The following is an 18,452-nucleotide window of genomic DNA, read 5'->3' as shown; positions in this document are numbered from 1 at the left end:
CTCCATAGAATATCCCTAGGCATATACAGATGAAACGTATGATCCTGGCAACACATTTTAAAGTGGGGAAATACATTTAGATTTGGTATGGAAAAGTTCTACCAAGAAAAGGATCTGGGAGATAAGTTTTACAGTATTTTCTGAGAGAGACAGAATCCACTCCAGACTTGAGAGAGCACAGAATGAAAAGTAAAGATTTCTAGACAGAGCTCGCTAAGGGATGACTGGGCATGGCAAGGGATGTCTCTCATAAATTCTGCCATTGGCAGAGGGCAGCCTTGCTGGCAGCTATGGAAACAAATGACTGGGCTGGTATTTCAGTGATGGATCAGCTCTTGTTATTTATTCCAATGCAAAAAAGATATGCAGAGGGATGTAATCCAGAGTATTAAATGGCAAATATTTGAGAGAATTAGAATAGAAAATTCCCAGGACATCTAAAACCCACCCTGTAAATGCTGAACTTTTCAGGTCAAATTACACTGGGTGTACAAAATCATCTGTGAGGTGGTATCTGCAAACGAAGTCTGACTTTTCAGAAGGGGCCTGGATCTCTCACTGGAACAGCCTAATTACTCGTGTTTATGTACTCCTCTACCTGCCATAGGAACTCAGGTTGAACAGAGAGGTAGAGGCTTGTGATTCTGCTGGAGTATCAGGCAGATTGGAATTAGCTCTTTGTGCAGATCAGTCTGGCCAGCCCTGTGCAGTTCACTCAGCCAATGCTGAATCTTGCTTTCTGATGCAGAAAGACAGATTAGCAAACAGATTATAGAAGGAGAATATATATGCCAGTGCTTGGGGCATTTCAGATCCAGACAGATTGGCTAGGCCAGCATTTAGCAAAAGCAGCCCTTGCAAATACGGTAGAACAGCCCCAGCTTTTCTGATGGACAGGACTGATATAAAATGCAATCATATTTTGCTGCTATATCTGAGGTCTCAGCAGCATGAACTCACCTCATCTAAAGAATTACTTCTGTTTATTATTAGAAAACAGCACAGAGACAGCTACTTTCCTCCTCCCCCCAGGCTAGTTGAACGCTTCCTCCCTTTCCAAAGTTCAGTCTCTAGGTCAGGAAATGCACTCTCCAGCTTCCTCTCGAAGCTGTTTCCTCAAAGAGCAAGGGCTTTCCTGTCTTTCCTCAGAAGACTGTCTGTGGATGTCCTATATGCAAACTTAGCCAGTCGAATATCATCAGTCAATATGACAGAAGTGGAAAACTGAGATATAAATGTTAAATGACTTCCCCAAAGTCAGTGGCAGAGATAGGAGCAGAATAACACTATCTAATTGTTATCAAATGCTACATCGGAAGACCTAAGATACTGCCTAAACCATGCTTTTGCCAGTGCTTCAGCTATATGGACAACTTGCTGTTACCCAAGATGCCAGTAATAGAAATGCAATGGGCTCTCTCGTCTCCCAAGCTCCTATATAGTAACTGTCCCCTGGATTTTACTGTCTCTGTTCCTTTTCAGCTCCCATTTCTGTATGCAAATGATTATCTTCTCACCTTCTCCCTCATTACCCTCATATTTATCATGATGCATCTGCTTTATGGTAGGAAAAAAAAAAAAAAAGGAACACAGATCTGTACCCAGACAACACTGTCAGACTCTAGTGGTGTAAAAAATCACATCAGAGTTCGCAAACAAAATCCTTGGAGTTCACAGAATAGCAAGATTTTTGCCATTCCATCTCCAGGCAGGCTTCCCTACCCCACCAAATGCAATTTGGATTTTCCAGTCTAGTTATTTCACTTCATATGCAGGTTCCACCTCAAGACACCAAAGCAGAAGCTGTGCTGAGTGACACAGCTCACAGCACCAGTCCCAAGGGCCCAGCTCAGTGCCTCTGGGGTCACGTGTGATTTCTTCTGGGCTCCAGCGAACGGAAAGCGGTGACTTTGACCCAAGCTGTAAACGACACCACAGAAAGGACATGCTTGCTCATAAGAGAAGCAAAGCTGAGCTGTAAAATTATTTTGTAAAACCAAGAGACTGGAGGGAAGAGATTATATTTTCCCACAAAAGTCACGCTGATGTATTAACTGTTACAAGTGTGAAAAATGTTTAATATTTGAAATCTGCCTGTACAAGGACTTTCATGCGTATCTGCAACTGGTGACATTACATTTCACTCTATTTGGCTGTCGGTACACAAGGACACAGCACTACTCTGTGCCTACTCACTACACTTTCAAGCCAAGCACAGTAGCACCAAGTTAGCAGACGAAAGGGCACTGTGTTAAAGTCTGCCTGCCTCACGCAGGGCAATTACACCGCGAGGACGGTAGCACTGCCACACTTCTGCCCCGTGTTACACAGGAAAAAAAGAAAAGCCAGGAGTAACATCTAGGTTTTCTTTGCTTCTCACCGCATGGGGTAGGCAGGAGGAATGAAATGTCATATCATGACACAAGTTTGATCTTGCAAAGCAGTGTGTGTTGACTGCCTTGTGAGGTCAGCGCAAGCACATTCCTTCTTAGTTTTAAGCCCGAGCAGTAGATAGCATGCCTCTGACCTGAAACCTGACTGAGCATGATTTCAGTCAAAAGCAGAAACTAATCACAGTCATAGATCATCCAGATGCTGGAATGTCCTGAAGCAGCTGGAGAGTCTGTGTTTTCACCGACGGCCCCGAATACCTTTCATTACCATATATTTCAGTTAAATTGGGGGTTGTACAGCAGATCTCAGGCTTGCACCACTATGTCATCCATACATACGGCTCCATGTGCCATTCTTCCGTGAAATGCCACAGAAGCATTATTTCACCTCAGTTAATTCTACCTCATTGATCCTACCTTAATTTTATCAACTGAAGAAAGAAACTGGCATGCCACAGAGATGTCTACAATAAGTATCGGTGGCAAAAGTGTCCTTCACAGACTTCTACTCAGGCAACTCGCTTCAAACCAGGCCGAGTTAAGTCACTAATTAATCAGAGTTAAGTGATTACAAAGGCAGTGGTTTGGGTGTCTGCGGATGACAAAACAGCACCTGATAGCAATGATGGGCACAGCCAGCTGCCAGCAGGGTGCAGGGGTGCATCACGGAGCCTCACCTTCCCCAAATCCGAGCTCCTCTTCCCTGCCCCCTGCACACATACAAAGATGGGCAATCCTTGTTGCATCCCCACGCTTCCCTCCTGGCACTTCTCCTGCATTCTCAAAAGCAAAGCCTGTGCAGCAGCGCGCATGGCAAGGCCTGTTCCTGGTGCCTTTCCTTCAGTGGATCTGAAGCACTCATAGTGGTCTGTACAGTGCCTAAAATAAGAAAAGTGCCTCACACGTAACTGCTCCAAAAAGCTGGAGTCTGCTCTAGCAACATCTTTCTTTCTGCAAACGTTTGCAACGTGTCCATGCAAGCTGGGATGTCACTACTGAATAGTTCCGATTTTCCCCAACACACTGGTAGGGCACTTCACTTACAGGGCAATGCCTGCACAGGGATCGTGCCTTGTTGGCTTCTCCAGTACCGTCTGAGCAGCCTTAGAGCCTGTCGCAGGTGTTTGGACACCCTGCAGCCAGAACAGAGCACCGGTAAGAGGGGATACAGGACTGCCCTTTTAGGCACCTTGATTTAATGCTCAGCGAATTATATGATCTTGGCCAGGACATGAAAACAGCAAGGACCCTCCATTTAAGGGTATTTCACAGCATTTGCAATAGCAGCTAACACAGCTAAGGATAAGTGTAGTGATAAAGTCAACACACATTAGAGATACAGTACAAAATACAGCACAGTTATTCAAGATATGATATATTTGATGACAAAGTTTGAGAACTGTTCTCTAAATTATTCAAAGAATACATTTGATTGTGCAAAATTACTCTTTAATCTTTTCCCTATTCTGTATTTAAGTACTAGGTATACTGTAACTCCAGAAAAAAAAACAAGGATGCAGAACCCCCCAAACCTGCAAACTCAGCTCATGTTCTCTGGACAAGGGAGTAATATCCTACATCCCATTTCAGTGCCTTGAAACAGCTCAGAATTTTTTATTTTTTGCATTTAACAATTTCTCCTCCATTCAACAAGGCAGTCTATGGTATGTTTTTCTGATACAAAAGAGATGTAAATATAGCAAAGAAATGAATTAATTTTTCAAAATTTATCTTTGGCAGTTATTCTGAAATGTCCTTCTCTGTGCAGAAAATGAGAAGTTTATAATCATTTACTGGGATTTAGTATCAACTTTTCTTGCTCACTTATCAGAAGGTACTCCATTTTCTTGGAATTTTCTATTACCTCAAACTTTAGGTAAATAAAGATTTCTCTTGTCCATATATCCATCTGTCTCTCCTTTATAAACATTAAATTTTGTCATTTCTTATTTAACTGCAACCTTTTTTTTATTAATTCTCCAGTTTTTCACTAACAAAAACATTTTCATTCTAATTTTCTCCACTTTTTTACATTTTTATTCAGTTAATTCTTTTTATTTTTCTCAGTATATTTCTGGTCTTCCCCCCACTTCCTTCTCCTTTCATTTCTGGGTTGTTCCTCCAGACACAGAGCATTTACCCTGCATGTCAGAATTTAATGTGCTATAATGTGCCACTTGCTTTTCTCCTGGGTAACAGGCTATCCTTCCTGGTGTTAAAATAAATTAAATAAATAAATAAATAACAAGAACACGAAACAAACAAACAAAACTCCAAAACCCACTCTATTTTCAGGAAAAGCCTGCTCCAATTTATTTCTGATATATTCTCACTGATATCTGAGGGGGTTACTGTGCAGCCTCTTCATGTTGGAAATAAGGAGAAATTTCTTCTTATAAAGAATGGTTTGGCATTGGAACGGGTTGCCCAGGGAGGTGGTGGAGTCACTGTCCCTGGGGGTGTTTAAGGAAAGGTTGGACATGGCACTTAGGGACATGGTGTAGTGGGTGACATTGGTGGTAGGGGGACGGTTGAACCAGATGATCTTGGGAGTTCTTTTCCAACCTTCATGTTATTTTTTTTTTGTTAGCTCCCGCATTGGTCATCAGAAGCAAAGGATCTAGTACATACAAAAATAATGAACAGCTACATAAATGGTTTGGAGACACATTTCTACAATTTAAAAATGTCAACATTTGCCTGAGCCAATTACGTCATACCACTGGGGGTTTACTAATGCTTGGGTTTCTGTTTTTTTGTTTGTTTGTTTGTTTGTTTGCTTTGTTTTTTAATTTCCACCTACATCCTTTGTTCAATATGTGTCTTTATTTTTCCACCTTCAATGGCTTTAAAACTCTAACTACAAAAGTATCTGTTATATCCTACATATGCCAGCTTGTGTACATTTCTCTCAGTTACTCTTCACTGCCAGTTATTCTGTGAAGTTACTTCTATTTTAGCTTGGATTTCTGTATTTCTGCATAGTGACTAACAAGCACACAGCAGTCTCCAGTGTGCTATTTTTGAACACCTGATGATAACGTTCATTATCACTCTAACTTTACACAAGGAATATTCTTATACCAGTGTGGTATGCAACTAACTGTACACCTCACTATTTTTTGGTAGTATTTGGGTTTTCACTCTAGCATTACCTCAGTAGTCCCCTGTTCTCTTCTCTGATAATTAAGGCAGCCCTATAAAACATTATGCAAATGTGGGGAAGGGCTTGAATTCCTCTTGTTAACACAAAAATGAATCAGCTGACCCATTACACTGGGAATTAGGCTGCTGCCAACAACCACCTTTCATCTACTAGCAATCCCAAATGCACAGGAAGCAGGTGAGTAAGACACTCCATTAAGACTAAACAAGAAAACTACTACCTTTTTTTAATTAAACAAACAAACAAACAAACACAGGGGCTGCTGCCCATCACTACTTCCTATACAGAAGGAAGCCTGGACAGATGGTAGAATATTTGGGTCCTGAAAAACACAGATAACCTAGAGACAACAAAAGAGGGTCCACTTGACTGTGAGTGAAGGTGAAGAGGGAGCTCTGTGAGCACAGCAAAGGATGGAGACACAGACTTGAAATCCCAAGCAGGAAAACTGACCTCCCTCCTTCGACCCCAAAGTGATTCAGAAAATGAGATTTGATATTTTTTTTCCAAAATAAGAATGATTACATGAAATGTATGTCAAGCTCAGTGACAGACTTCTCTCTTGGCAGAAATAACAGAAAGGCTCTCCTAACAGACACTCCTTCTTAGACACAACAGAAAAATATTCTTTTAATAACGGAATAAAAGCATCATATCTAATCCTACAAAGCTAACCAGATAAAACTATGCCCTGAAAATGAGAAATCAAATAAATTGTAAATATTTTATTTTACCTGTAACACAGTATAGGATTTTTTTTTCTTTGGTGCAAGAGATGCTGCCGCTTCCAGTAATACAAGCAAGATAGCCACTGATATAGAAATTACATATCATCTGTGAAAATGCAGCTGACGTGACAGCATATGCAATAATCATGACTCAGTTACACATGAGGACTGTGAAATCATTCAAAAGCTAGACAGAAGGTTAATTATATTAATTGTCAAAATCAGATGCAGGGAAACCAAGCAAGGAAAAATGGAAAATCAGAAGGCCCTGTGTTATCACACTGATCCGCTTTCATGTGACAATGTGTCTTCTGTTCTCCTCCAGACAGACAGATTTCATAGTAATGGGGTGGTATACAAAAATCTTAATTGCCTCACAGAGATGGACACATGGTTTTCAACAACTGGCACCACAAATATGCATCACTGCCCTCAAACTGTAAACTGATCATCTGCAGAACAATATTAATTATGAAGGTCTCTATTTTTCACCAGTCACTCAGCAAAGAAAAATGGTTTTGTAGCTTGGACACCTTTGCCCCAAGCACTCTCACATGATTGATTTTCTTATCCTTAGATAGAAAGATTTATACAAGCTTTGTACAAAGCAGGCTCTGCATGACCACAGATCTTTGACTTTTGAGATAAAGGCTACCCATCCTTGCTCACTACACACTCTCTGGCACGCTATCCAGCAGGTTGATGCCAACATATTAAAAGAAGAGTGTCCCAGTTGCCAGTTTCAAAGCACAGCTGCAGGTATGTATTAAGTTGCCCAATTTTAAAGGTGGCAATGTGAAGATATAATGGGCAGATGTTAAAGAGCTTGCTTACTTCACATGAACTCTCTGCTGACTATGCAAAATTAAGCACTGAGGCTTAGTTTCATGCAAACAAAATGAGATCAAACAGCTGCTTTCTAACAAGCACGCCTCACACATTAAACTTCTCAACGACGCACCAAAGCTCCTGGAGCAGAAACGTTTTAAAACCTTATGCAATTTGACCTGGACACACCTATAGGAAATGAAGGGTGCACAGCGAAAGCCTAACAGGAGATCCAGTTTTTACAGGTGCACACACTATGGAATGCACTTTTAGGAAAAGATAAAAACTGCTCGTGTTCCCAAGCATTTAGTCTACTTTGTGGCTTTGACAGGTGTTCCACAAATTGCTAGCACATGGGTAGAAAGTATTTTCTTTTTATTCAGCTGCTCTCGATATGCTTCAGTGATCAGGTTGAAGCTGCTTATCATTTGATGGCATTCATCCCCCAGCTAATGAAGCAAGCTGAAATTGAGAAGACCCAGTCGTGCCCAAGTCGTTTGTGATGTGGATAGGACTTGAAAAGGTAACCCAGGGAGCAGCACCTCAGGAGCCCAGGGCTGAAGAGTATAGGTGCGGTAACCACCACTGCACTCTCCTGTCTGCAGCACCTGGAAAAGAGCTCCCTGGAAACATTCTCGGTTATTCAAACCCCCACCTGATGAACCAGTACCAGAGAACTGATGCAGTTTTTGGCTAGCACAGCTTCACCCAACTGAACGTTTTATTTAGGGGCGAGACCACTGGCTCCTTCTGCGCTCCCGTACGTGTGCAGGAGCACCAACACCCTCAAGTAAAAGAACTGCTAGAGGCAAAAAGCAAACGTTGCAGGCACCTGCTGTTCTCAAAAGTTTGCCAAAGTGACGTTGGAAGCTGTGGGGGGAAAGCTTTGAACTAGGCCGAGCACACGAACACGCGCCAAGCTCAGCCTTAGGGTAACGACTGGAAAGGTGAAGTGGCGGTGTGATGGCGGCTCCCCCCCCCCCCCTCCAGCAGCCACTGCACACTCGCGCAGCGCCGGCCGGGCTGCTTAGCCTGACGGACAGGCGTTAAGAGCGCCGCCACCCAATGAGAGAGCTGAGGGACACGGAGGCGGTGCGCGCGAAGGCCCAATCAAGGAAGCTTCTGGCGCCGAGAGGGCGGGACCAAGGTTAAGCTCCAGCCGCAGCAGCGTGCTCCTCCTCAATCGGAGCACCAACCCTCACCTCTCCCCGCAGATTGGCTGACGGCTGCCAGGCGGTCCTTAGCGCACCCCTTTCCCCAATAGAAACACAGCACTTCGTGACAGGCATCCCGCTCAGCCAATCATTATCGCCGTTGACCCTCCTACCCTCTCTCTTTCGCAAAATGGCGGCTCCGGCTCCCCCTGTGGCTGCGGCGCCTTCTGCTGCACCCCCAGCTCCCACCCCGCCAGCGGCACCCCCTACAGCGGCAGCGCCCCCCCCCGCCGCCGCCCCGCCGGCACTGGCACCGCAGCCTGCCCCGCCGCTGTCCGCCGCGCTCTCGGGCCCCTTCCCCGGCGGCCGCGTGGTGCGGCTGCACCCGGTGGTGCTCGCCTCCATCGTGGACAGCTTCGAGCGGCGCAACGAGGGCGCGGCGCGGGTCATCGGCACGCTGCTGGGTGAGGGCCGGGGGAGGGAGGGCGGGAGGGCCGCCGCGGATCCCCTCAGTCCCCGTTAACCGCGCTGCTCTCCCCGCAGGGACCGTGGACAAGCACTCGGTGGAGGTCACCAACTGCTTCTCCGTGCCGCACAACGAGTCTGAGGATGAGGTACGGTGGGGCGGCGGCGCCGGGCGGTGCCGCCCCAGTGCCCTCCACATTCCCGCAGCCGGCTGACTTGGTTGTGTCCTGCTTTGCAGGTGGCGGTTGATATGGAGTTCGCCAAAAACATGTACGAGCTGCACAAGAAGGTCTCGCCCAGCGAGATCATCCTGGGCTGGTAAGTTCTGTGAGAGTTGTGTGGGACCCCAACAGCACACAAAATACATCATTCCTCGTCATAGGCTGAGAAGCAGAAGCACCTATGCTCGTGATAGTAAGGTCTTGCAGCTCTCATTAAACAGCCAGCTGTAAAAGTGCTGTAACTTAGAATAGAAAGACACGCAACTGGAGTCTTGGAGGGTTTGGTTTTGCTTAGGTCTAGAAAAAGCATCGCAAAAGTGAGCGAGAGAATGCTTGTGTGGATCTGCTAGAGCCTAGCCACTTGTAATGCAACCTGTACCATGGGAGATGACTGGTTAGAATGAAGGGAGGGAGAACATAAAAGAGTAGCTTGAAGTTTAGCTTCAAAGGCCTCATGAGGAGTGAGTGATGTTACCTTGAGCACGTGGATGCTCTCGGAGAAAAGGTGGAAGTACTTGGTGATTCCAAGCAAGATCAGTAGAGTGTAATAGGAACAGAACCTGTGTGTGTCTGTGGATAGCTTCGTTAGTCTTTTCATGGCTTCTCTGATGCTACAAAATAGTTTAATCCTGTTCCTGTGGAGCAAAATCCTGCAAGCACAGAATTCCTACCTTTCTCAGCAACAATCCTCAGTGGCATGGCAAAGTGCACTTCTAATGACAGGAGTTTTCTTGTGTATGTGGGAAGCTAATTGCACAGCAGCTGAAGGAGCTAGATTAACAAGCCTTGCCTCCTGAACAGAGATGTGTGATTTGTTTAATATCTACTTGGGTGGTCCAAATTTGCTTGGCATGCTTCTTGTTTGCAAGGAAAGATTTGGTCCAGAGCATTGTGACCAATAACTGACTCTTAGTGTCTGATGGCAACTGGACTCCTTGTGGATGGTACTACAATGGCCCTTTGCACATTTTGGGCATGTGTGCGCTCAGCCTGAATCCTACAATTCTAGGACAGCTGGCCATAAAGTTACAAATTCCGTAGTTAAAACATTTGTATCTACTATACTCTGCAGCTCAGTGTTTGGAAATTAGGCTTTTAGGATACAAAGCTGTTAAATACCAAATGCTGGGCACTTAAATGTTAGAAGAATGGTTCTTCAATATTTGCTTGTTTGAAGGTATGCAACAGGTCACGACATCACAGAACACTCTGTCCTGATCCACGAGTATTACAGCCGGGAAGCGCACAATCCAATCCACCTGACTGTGGACACAAGTCTTCAGAATTCACGCATGAGCATTAAAGCCTATGTCAGGTACTCTGGGAAGGGGCTGTCTGAATTACCAAGAAAGACCATATGAGGATAACGGGAAATGTAGTGGGCTGCAGTGTCCTATTTTGGACAATATTGTGCAGTAGCTGAACCGTAACTGAGCCAGAGATCATAGCTTTCTTCCCGTTGAAATGTCTTGACCACTGTATATACGTTGAAAGACTTAACCTTTCATAAGGTGATTCCTCGTTGTGGGTGGAGAACTGTGTATTAACAGTGTTCTGAACATATTCATGGCGCTTCACAGAATTCATATAGCTAGCATTAATGTTAATGTAATTAACTTCCATAATACTCTCTGAATGCTAGTCTTTACTCACTGAGCCTTCTAGTGCACTCAGAACATGATTGAAAGAGCATCTTATTGATGAGTCTTTATTCCCCTCATCCCCTTCCATTTTCAATTATCAACTGATAATAGAGATTAGATTCTAAGAAATTAAACTATTCCACCTCGCTGTTCTTCTCCATACTTGTTGAAGAACTCTCCTCCTTCCAAAAGAAAACCCCAGCCTTCCTTGTAGCAGAAATCATTCTGCTTCCTGCCTGTGCATCTTCAAAAAGGAAGCTGTTCCATGACGTCTTCCATACTGAAAGCATAAATATTCAGATATTCTCAATAATAATAGATGGCTTTGTTCTTGAATTTTTGTCCTATTTTTGTTTGTCTCTTAAGTGGTTTCTCAAAGAGCATGGAGTATTCCAGGATAGGAAAAATAAGCGCTCTACAAGCCAGATGAACCTGTGGCTAAGATAGTACTTAACACTTCATGTTGCCGTATCAACAAATGCCAGACCAGCTAGGAATATTCTTAAATGAAAATGAGTAGTTAATAATATGCCTGTATTGATTTTCTGTCCTCACTCATTCTGGGTCTTTATATTGCTGATTTTAGTGAGAATGAGAAACCGACACTTGCTCAGACATCAGTGCTAATAAAGATCACTGAGATGGAAATGTATTATTTCCTTTCTTTTATATGTCAATACTGAAAACTTTTTCTTTTCCCCTAGTGCCCCGATGGGAGTCCCTGGTAAAACTATGGGCGTGATGTTCACACCTCTAACAGTGAAGTATGTTTATTATGATACAGAGCGGATAGGAGGTGAATGTTTTCTTCGTATTTTGGTTCTAACCATTGTCGTGACACTGTTCAAATATTTTTTTTAATTCTGATAAAACTGCCATTCTACAGGGAATTAAACTGTCTTGCTGAGACATCTGAAATTTTTCAACAGGTTAAGGATTTAAGTTGTCCTCTATGGCGTTCAGTTTTCTGATCCTTCTTTTGCTTTCAGTGGATCTTATCATGAAGACTTGTTTCAGCCCTAATCGAGTGATTGGCTTGTCCAGTGACTTACAACAGGTGGGGTCAGCCTCGGCCAGGATTCAGGATACCCTGACTATGGTGCTGCAGTATGCAGAGGATGTACTGGTAAGGCTAACTATTAATGAGACAGCAGATAAGTTTGATATAAGATTACACACATTCTTTTCTTTTTGTATGTTTTCTTTCTGGATCATAAACTCACAGAGTTTTACTCATGCTAAGTATGTTTCTTATGCATAGTCCGGCAAAGCGGCTGCTGACAACACCGTTGGGCGTTTCCTGATGGATCTTATTAACCAGGTGCCAAAGATTTCACCAGAAGACTTTGAGACAATGTTGAACAGCAACATTAATGTAAGTTCGTTGTCTTATTTTTTTGTATTGCCAGTAATTTTGAAAATCTGTCCTACAGACACAAATTTGTCTATGATCAAAACTACTCTTTCATACCAACATGTTCATAGAAAATACAGCCCTTTCTCGTCTCTAATTTGATGTTTTAAAAGCTGAAGCTGGATAAAGGAGCTCATCATAATTTAAAGACAAATTAATTCTCTCATTTTCAGTTAAAAGCACTTACGAATTATGCAAGTAATCTGAAAGGCAGCTCTGATTGTTTTTTTAGAGTGGCAGGAAAATATGAATTACCAAGCTTAATGCATTATAGATTTCAAGGATAATTGTTGATTTGCCACCTTTCTTTGCCTGAGCTGAAGTTCTTGTCTCATTACGTGACACTTAGAGCATGAGCAAGGTTTTAGTGCACTACCTCATTTCTGTCAGATTTTTAGAAGGCTAAGTTTCTGAATCTGTTGTCCACCCATAGTCTGCAAGACCAGAAATAATTTTTAATTTTGCTTATACCCTTTGACTCGCCTGGTTAACTCAAAGTTAAACTTTCACAAGTAGTGTCTCATGTTCCAGGAATACCAAAACCTTTCTGTGAGGGAAGCATTCCTCAGGGCAGGACATTCAAGACAGCTATAGTTCCAGTAGCTGATTTTACACTGCTTTACAGCTGTTAAAAATTCACATCTCCATAATAGGCTATAAGCAATGATCAGAAATATTAACAAAGATTTTCTTTCCCTTCCTCTCAGGACCTGCTGATGGTAACCTACTTGGCAAACCTCACACAGTCACAGATTGCTCTCAATGAAAAACTTCTGAGTTTATAAAGAAACTTCTGCCACTCGACCCTTCCTTCAAAAAGCATCAAGAATGAGCAGATTACCACTTCTGTGACGGTACAAATTGCTTTGGACCATAACTTAATTACCTAGATGACTTGGTTTACATCTTTATTTCTACTTCCCTGAAAAATCCCTAACACAGTGCAGGTAATGAATGGGAACTCATGCAGATTGGATGAACCCGCTATCTTAAAATGGAATAAGTGAATCTCTTGTCTTCTGGGTTTATTTACTTGTATTACAAAATACAGCTTTATTGTAAGAATTTGAAATAAAAGTTCAATTTTATTGGCAAGAATACCTTCTGTCCAGAAAAAAAATGCTCTCATTTTTTTGTATAATGAATCCCCTTTCAGAGGAAGGAGGGGATAACATGGTATCAGGAATGCAAACTAGAGTGGATGCAAGTCATCTCAAATTCTGCAGCTTTCTTGTGTTTTCCCCCTAACTAATAAAGCACACAGGGAGGTGTCTTGCACTGCACATGATATACTTTTCCAGAGGGACTACAGAACAGTCACTGGCTTATAAATAGTGCTGTGTATACGGCCTTCAGTGATGGGGTATAAGACACCAAATTCAGTTTACATTGTTCTGTTATTTCTATGCATATTTGATCCTTCGGGAAAGGAAATAAAGTGTAATAAAGTAGGGGTTCAGAGACTTAAACTAGCAACTAAGTTCACAGGGCTAGAAAACCCTACAAACCATTGCTACTGGAGTTTCCTTGTTCGCGAAAGAGAAGCCCAGCAATATACTTCAGTGAATTTCTGAGATTAAAAATTGGATGTCATCAAATAGGAATTCCCTGTTCCCTGATCCTGTAGTGCTGGGTCAGAAACTTCCTATTTTTCCCCTGAACCTATTTCACCTGGAATTAATTTTAGCAGAAGGAAAGCCATTCTGAATTGTAACTTTTTACAATTTCAGCTAATACATTACCGTTGGTAGTCTGTTCAGCTGTATTGCAGTGGATTCACCTAATACAGTAGAAGTACCCCTCTTCTACAACATAACTGTTCATGCTTATGTACTAATGACTATTTCTGATGCATTTGCACACTTTTTTTTTTTGAGAAATGAATTAGAAACATCATAGAGAAGCCTGCAAAGCCAGTGTTCACCTCAAATACCTTTGTGCAAAATTTGCCACATTAATTGAAGAGTGAGAAACCCATTCAAAATCTATAAATTCTGTTCTAGTTCCTATCTGGGGAATTCCCTGAGTGGTTCAGTGCTAAATTCTAAGATCTAATTGCAAGGGCAAGGCACCTGAAAACTGAAAGCATAGCAAAGATTTCACCTCTTTTCAAAGTGAGCATTAAATGTGTTAAAACTTGCCTCGTTTTTACTAGTCTCACTAATGTTTTTTTCCCCTTCTCTTCTTTAAACTTAATATTCAATCTTTGGCCACTTAAACACATTTTTCAGGTCACAGTGTTCTTTTTAAAATAAGCCTTGAAATAGATGGAGGAAAAGAATGAGCAGCAAAGCTGGATAGGTCTTTCATAACTATTGCAATAAGCAGAGGAAAAACAGCATATTATTTCTCTGATCTCTCCCCTTTGTAGTAAATTCTTGTCATTCTCTGTTAGGAAAATTAACATGTAAGAAGAAAGATTCAGAGTTGAAAGTTTTCACGTTGAGTGGCTATTCTATTTAGTCAGCAGCTGTGGACAAAATGCAAACTTCTGAGAAGAAAGATCAATTTGTGATCATTACTATAGAAAAGGTATTGTGGAATTTGCCACAGTCCGTACATGTACCTGAAGATGAATGATGATGCATTACAAAGGACTGAAGCTGTGTCTTCCTGTGTGGAATGATGCACTGCAAAGCAGGGGTGTCAGAAGAGCCCACAATCTGTATGTTCAGTTGTATGCTAGACATCACAGCAACAAATACATAGAATTGGAGCAGAAAAGCAGTTGCCATCTTAAAAATGCTACATTTGATTCCATCCATTCTGTTACTGGGTGAGTGGTGTATTGTGAACCTTGCTTTGAGTGCAGAATTTTCAAATTTCAGTGGCCACTCTTGTGAAGGACGACACTGCAAGCACATTGTAATGCATCATTTTGCTTGATTGTAAATCCTGTGCTGCGTCATTATTACTTAGGAAGCTGAAGAAAGAGGCATTGCCTTCTCCGAAGTTTGAAAATCTAGGCAGGAAATCCTAAAGGTCTTCTGTTGCTCCACCGTAGGGAATTTCATATCTGAAAACCTGAAATTGCATAAGTAATCTGGTGGAAAAAGCTTGGGAGTCAAGAATCATCAAGGATTTCAAGCTCTATTATTTGTAAATTACTGAGTTCTTGGATCTATTAGGGGGATTTTTTCCTTTTCTGTTTAGGATGCATTGCTCCAAATAGCTTTGACAAAGCTATTGTTAATATTTTTTATTTTTATTTTTTATTTTTATTGTTAATTATTTATTGTCTTTTCAGTGAGCGTGGTAACCTCTGATAACTTGCAGTTTAATTAGCATACAGACATACTTTTTTTCTGACATCTTAGTATAAGCCTGTGCTTGTTTGCGTCTTTGAGCAAGTGAATGTAAAATCCACAAGCACATGAAGGTACTCTGTGTTGCTTACCAAAATCAGTATTTGCTGGATGAACTCTAATAGAAATGCCTTATTAAAACCACGATATTTCTTAAATGATTACAGTTACAGCAGTAGAAACAAAAGTTGTATACCACAATGGGAATTGCAGATGCATGATGGTAATTAGCTTCCTTGTGTGCTCTGTTGTGCTGCAAGGCTTGCAGATGATAATTGGATGATTCTTCATGAGAAGTTTGTGGATAGGCAGTATGCAACAGTCAGGTTTCCTATGACATCTGTAAAGTACTTAGGATTGATGATGCACAAAACAGTTGTAGTAATGATGACTGTAGGATTAGACTAAGATCTAAAGTAAGTCCTTGCGAACTGCATTGTGCTGGCTAAACTAAAAAGCATTACAGTCTGACATCGTAAATTCATGTGATGGAAGAAAAAGGTTAATATAATACATTTCTCCGAATAGAGAAGTTTGTGTTGCTAGTTGTGGTATGTTTAACAGCCACTACTTCAGTGTCACCATGTTCTCTGGTTCTCTGTATCCACTAGCTTTACTTTAGAGGGAGTTTCCTGAATCATGAATTCGGTTCTTTCCTGTTTTGACCAATCATACCTTAAAATCTGTTTTAAATACACCTAAATACCCTTTGTCCTTATTAAATTCCACTTCATATTCTTCCTGGTATTTATACATAATCTGTTATAGATAGTCATCATGCAGCAGTCTTCATTTTGCTACACTAAACATATTAAGCTGCATCTCCTCTCTTCTCCTGCCGTTTATGCTTTGTTCACTTACCTGCTCATTTTAAACTTAATTTCAGTCTTTCTTGTTGGTAAAGACCATACCTGTATCAGTGTATAGATCAATGGATATAAGAATATATTAGTACTTCCCTGTTAGAAATTCCTTGTTTGCCTCTTGGTGTCTGTCATCTGCAATGGCTGAGCACCACCCTAATCCTTTCACTGCTGTCACTTGCAGTTGACCTCCAAATTACCGTGGAAATTATTAATTTAAATGCATGACTTGGCATTACAGCACTTCTTAATTAGCAAATCTAGATGTTATAATGATCCCCATACTTACTCTGGTTTGGATTATTCTCAATATTGGTGACACTTCAGTTTCATCAGCAGGTACCATTAGCTTGTTCCTAACTTTTGAGAACTTCTGTGCTCATTTTAAGAGAAAACTTGGAATTGATCCCAGACCAACTTAGAATTCAACAAATTTCTTTTTCAATATGGCCTTTGCGCTTACTTTCAAATTCTTCCTCCTTGGTCATGCTAATTTCTGTCTTCTCTAGCTTAATTATGGGTTCTTCTTGTCAAGTCCAAGCGACTTATACTGAATTCCTCAATCAGAATAAACGTTGTGTCAGCCTGATCCAGTACGTCCAGTGATTCATGTTTAACATGAACATCTTTGTGTTTGGTTGTAAGCCTTGGAAAGCGGAGATAAGAGTAAGTGTTCTATGTTGTTGAGAGTAACAAATAAAACTTGTAATCTGCCATTTGGTATTTAAAAAAATATCCTTGCTGCCAGAATCACAATTTCATTTGCTGATTATTTCGGTATACTGGGATGAAGGTCACTAACTTTGCATTGTCAGCTTAGTCATTTAAGTTTCTTGGCAAAATACTTCAGTCTGTTGCAAAATTTTGTGAGCCTGTGGATGTATGCCATCTACTTATTAGTAACTAATCTGAAATGCATGGTTTTAATCATAAGGAGTAAAACATCGATGGTGAAAATTGTTGGACATGCTGCTGTTTCAAGTAATCTAGCAGAACAAGCTGCTGTTCTCCTTGCATGCTCTGAGTAAGGATGAAGTGTCTATTTTTAGTGTGGTTACACCCAGCAGAACTGGAGACCCTGACAGCAGTTGTAATGTTTGCATGAAACCCTGATGTTTGGACTACAGTGGGTGGAGTCCTAACATGACTCACTGGGTAGTGACTCTCATTTCAGCAAACCAAACATTTTCTGGAGTGAACTGCACTTGCCCTGCTCCCTGTTCACACAGGAGGTTAACTCAACAGCTAACTTCGACTATCTGCATTTTAATTACTGCAGTCACAAGGTAGTGTAAGAGGGAAAATATTTTTAGTACTTAACTTAGACTTGGATCACTGCAGTATCCTGTTGGTTTGTTATACTTTGACCCATGGTTCAAAGCTGACCAGATCTTGTTGCTTACTGCAAACTATAGGAAACCTTTTTTCCCCCCTTTAAGTGTCCTGACTCAAATATAAGATCAAAAGCAATGCTTTGTATTAAGCATGAAGGGATATTCCAATCAGGATACATACCACAGAGAAGCAGCAATGCATTTAGTGTCCTATGTTACAGACAATAAATTACTTGCGAGGGGGGAAAAAAAAGTTTTGTTTTGTATGTACTGATAGCACGCAGTACAAGTATATAGTTGAGACAAGTACCTCTGGACCAGAATTCTGTCCAGTATCATGTCTTTGCAGAAGATACAAGGATATTACAAAAGAGATGAGCAAAAGTTTGTCCCCCTGTTTTACTGAACTTGATTTTTCTAGAACTGGGAGGTTGTCTTGACTCTATGGGTTTTAAGAAGCGTTCCTAAATGTACAGCTCCAACTGTGGTAACAAGACAATGGATTTCCTTGAATATACAGAGTGAAGTTAGATGACCACAACGGTCCCATTCCAATGCTTTAAAAGTCATTCCATAAATTCCTGTTAACAAATACACACGCAACAGGTTGAACATAGATTGGGATTCTTCAGATGTATGCTATTTTGTTTTCTCTCGCTCTTTTCCCACTTGTTTGTAAAAACAGATGGTTCCTTTCTTGAATAGTTCAAATCCAAACAGTCCACTAAATAGAAGAGATAAAGAATCGTGTTTTATAAGTGTATTTGGTTCCTATGGAAACAGGGATTTTAATATATACCCATTCTGAAAGAAATAAGCTTAACAGAGGTAAAGTATACTACACATCTGCTGGAAGTGTCAGTTGAAAAATGCTGTAAGGATTAAATTCTTAAAGCTGTTCATGATGTGTTCTGGACAAACAAGGGAAATAAAAGCCC

General features: G+C 41.4%; 2 protein-coding genes across 3 annotated transcripts in view; one reads left to right on the top strand and one right to left on the bottom strand.

The window, feature by feature from the left end:
• Nucleotides 1-18,452, bottom strand: part of LOC136791240 (uncharacterized) — a 102,918-nt gene that overhangs the window by 82,777 nt on the left and 1,689 nt on the right. The gene's annotated exons all lie outside the window — the stretch shown is intronic.
• Nucleotides 8,460-13,112, top strand: EIF3F (eukaryotic translation initiation factor 3 subunit F). Its single transcript, XM_048059969.2, has 8 exons — nt 8,460-8,733; nt 8,813-8,883; nt 8,973-9,052; nt 10,133-10,270; nt 11,303-11,394; nt 11,588-11,724; nt 11,860-11,973; nt 12,720-13,112. Exons 1-8 carry the CDS (start codon nt 8,460-8,462, stop codon nt 12,795-12,797), a joined length of 984 nt encoding a protein of 327 aa, XP_047915926.2. The 3' UTR covers nt 12,798-13,112.

The sequence above is a fragment of the Anser cygnoides genome, chromosome 7, assembly GCF_040182565.1.
Source record: "Anser cygnoides isolate HZ-2024a breed goose chromosome 7, Taihu_goose_T2T_genome, whole genome shotgun sequence".
In the NCBI taxonomy this organism is placed as follows: domain Eukaryota; kingdom Metazoa; phylum Chordata; class Aves; order Anseriformes; family Anatidae; genus Anser; species Anser cygnoides.
The sequence above is the reverse complement of the archived record's forward strand: the minus strand, read 5'-3'. Positions and strand labels throughout refer to the sequence as shown.

Bases quoted from the DNA above. Each gene is read 5' to 3' on its own strand.
- EIF3F (XM_048059969.2), top strand. From the start codon at position 8,460: ATGGCGGCTCCGGCTCCCCCTGTGGCTGCGGCGCCTTCTGCTGCACCC. The intron at 8,884-8,972 runs GTACGGTGGGGC...CCTGCTTTGCAG, and splicing joins ACAACGAGTCTGAGGATGAG to GTGGCGGTTGATATGGAGTT. The intron at 9,053-10,132 runs GTAAGTTCTGTG...GCTTGTTTGAAG, and splicing joins AGCGAGATCATCCTGGGCTG to GTATGCAACAGGTCACGACA.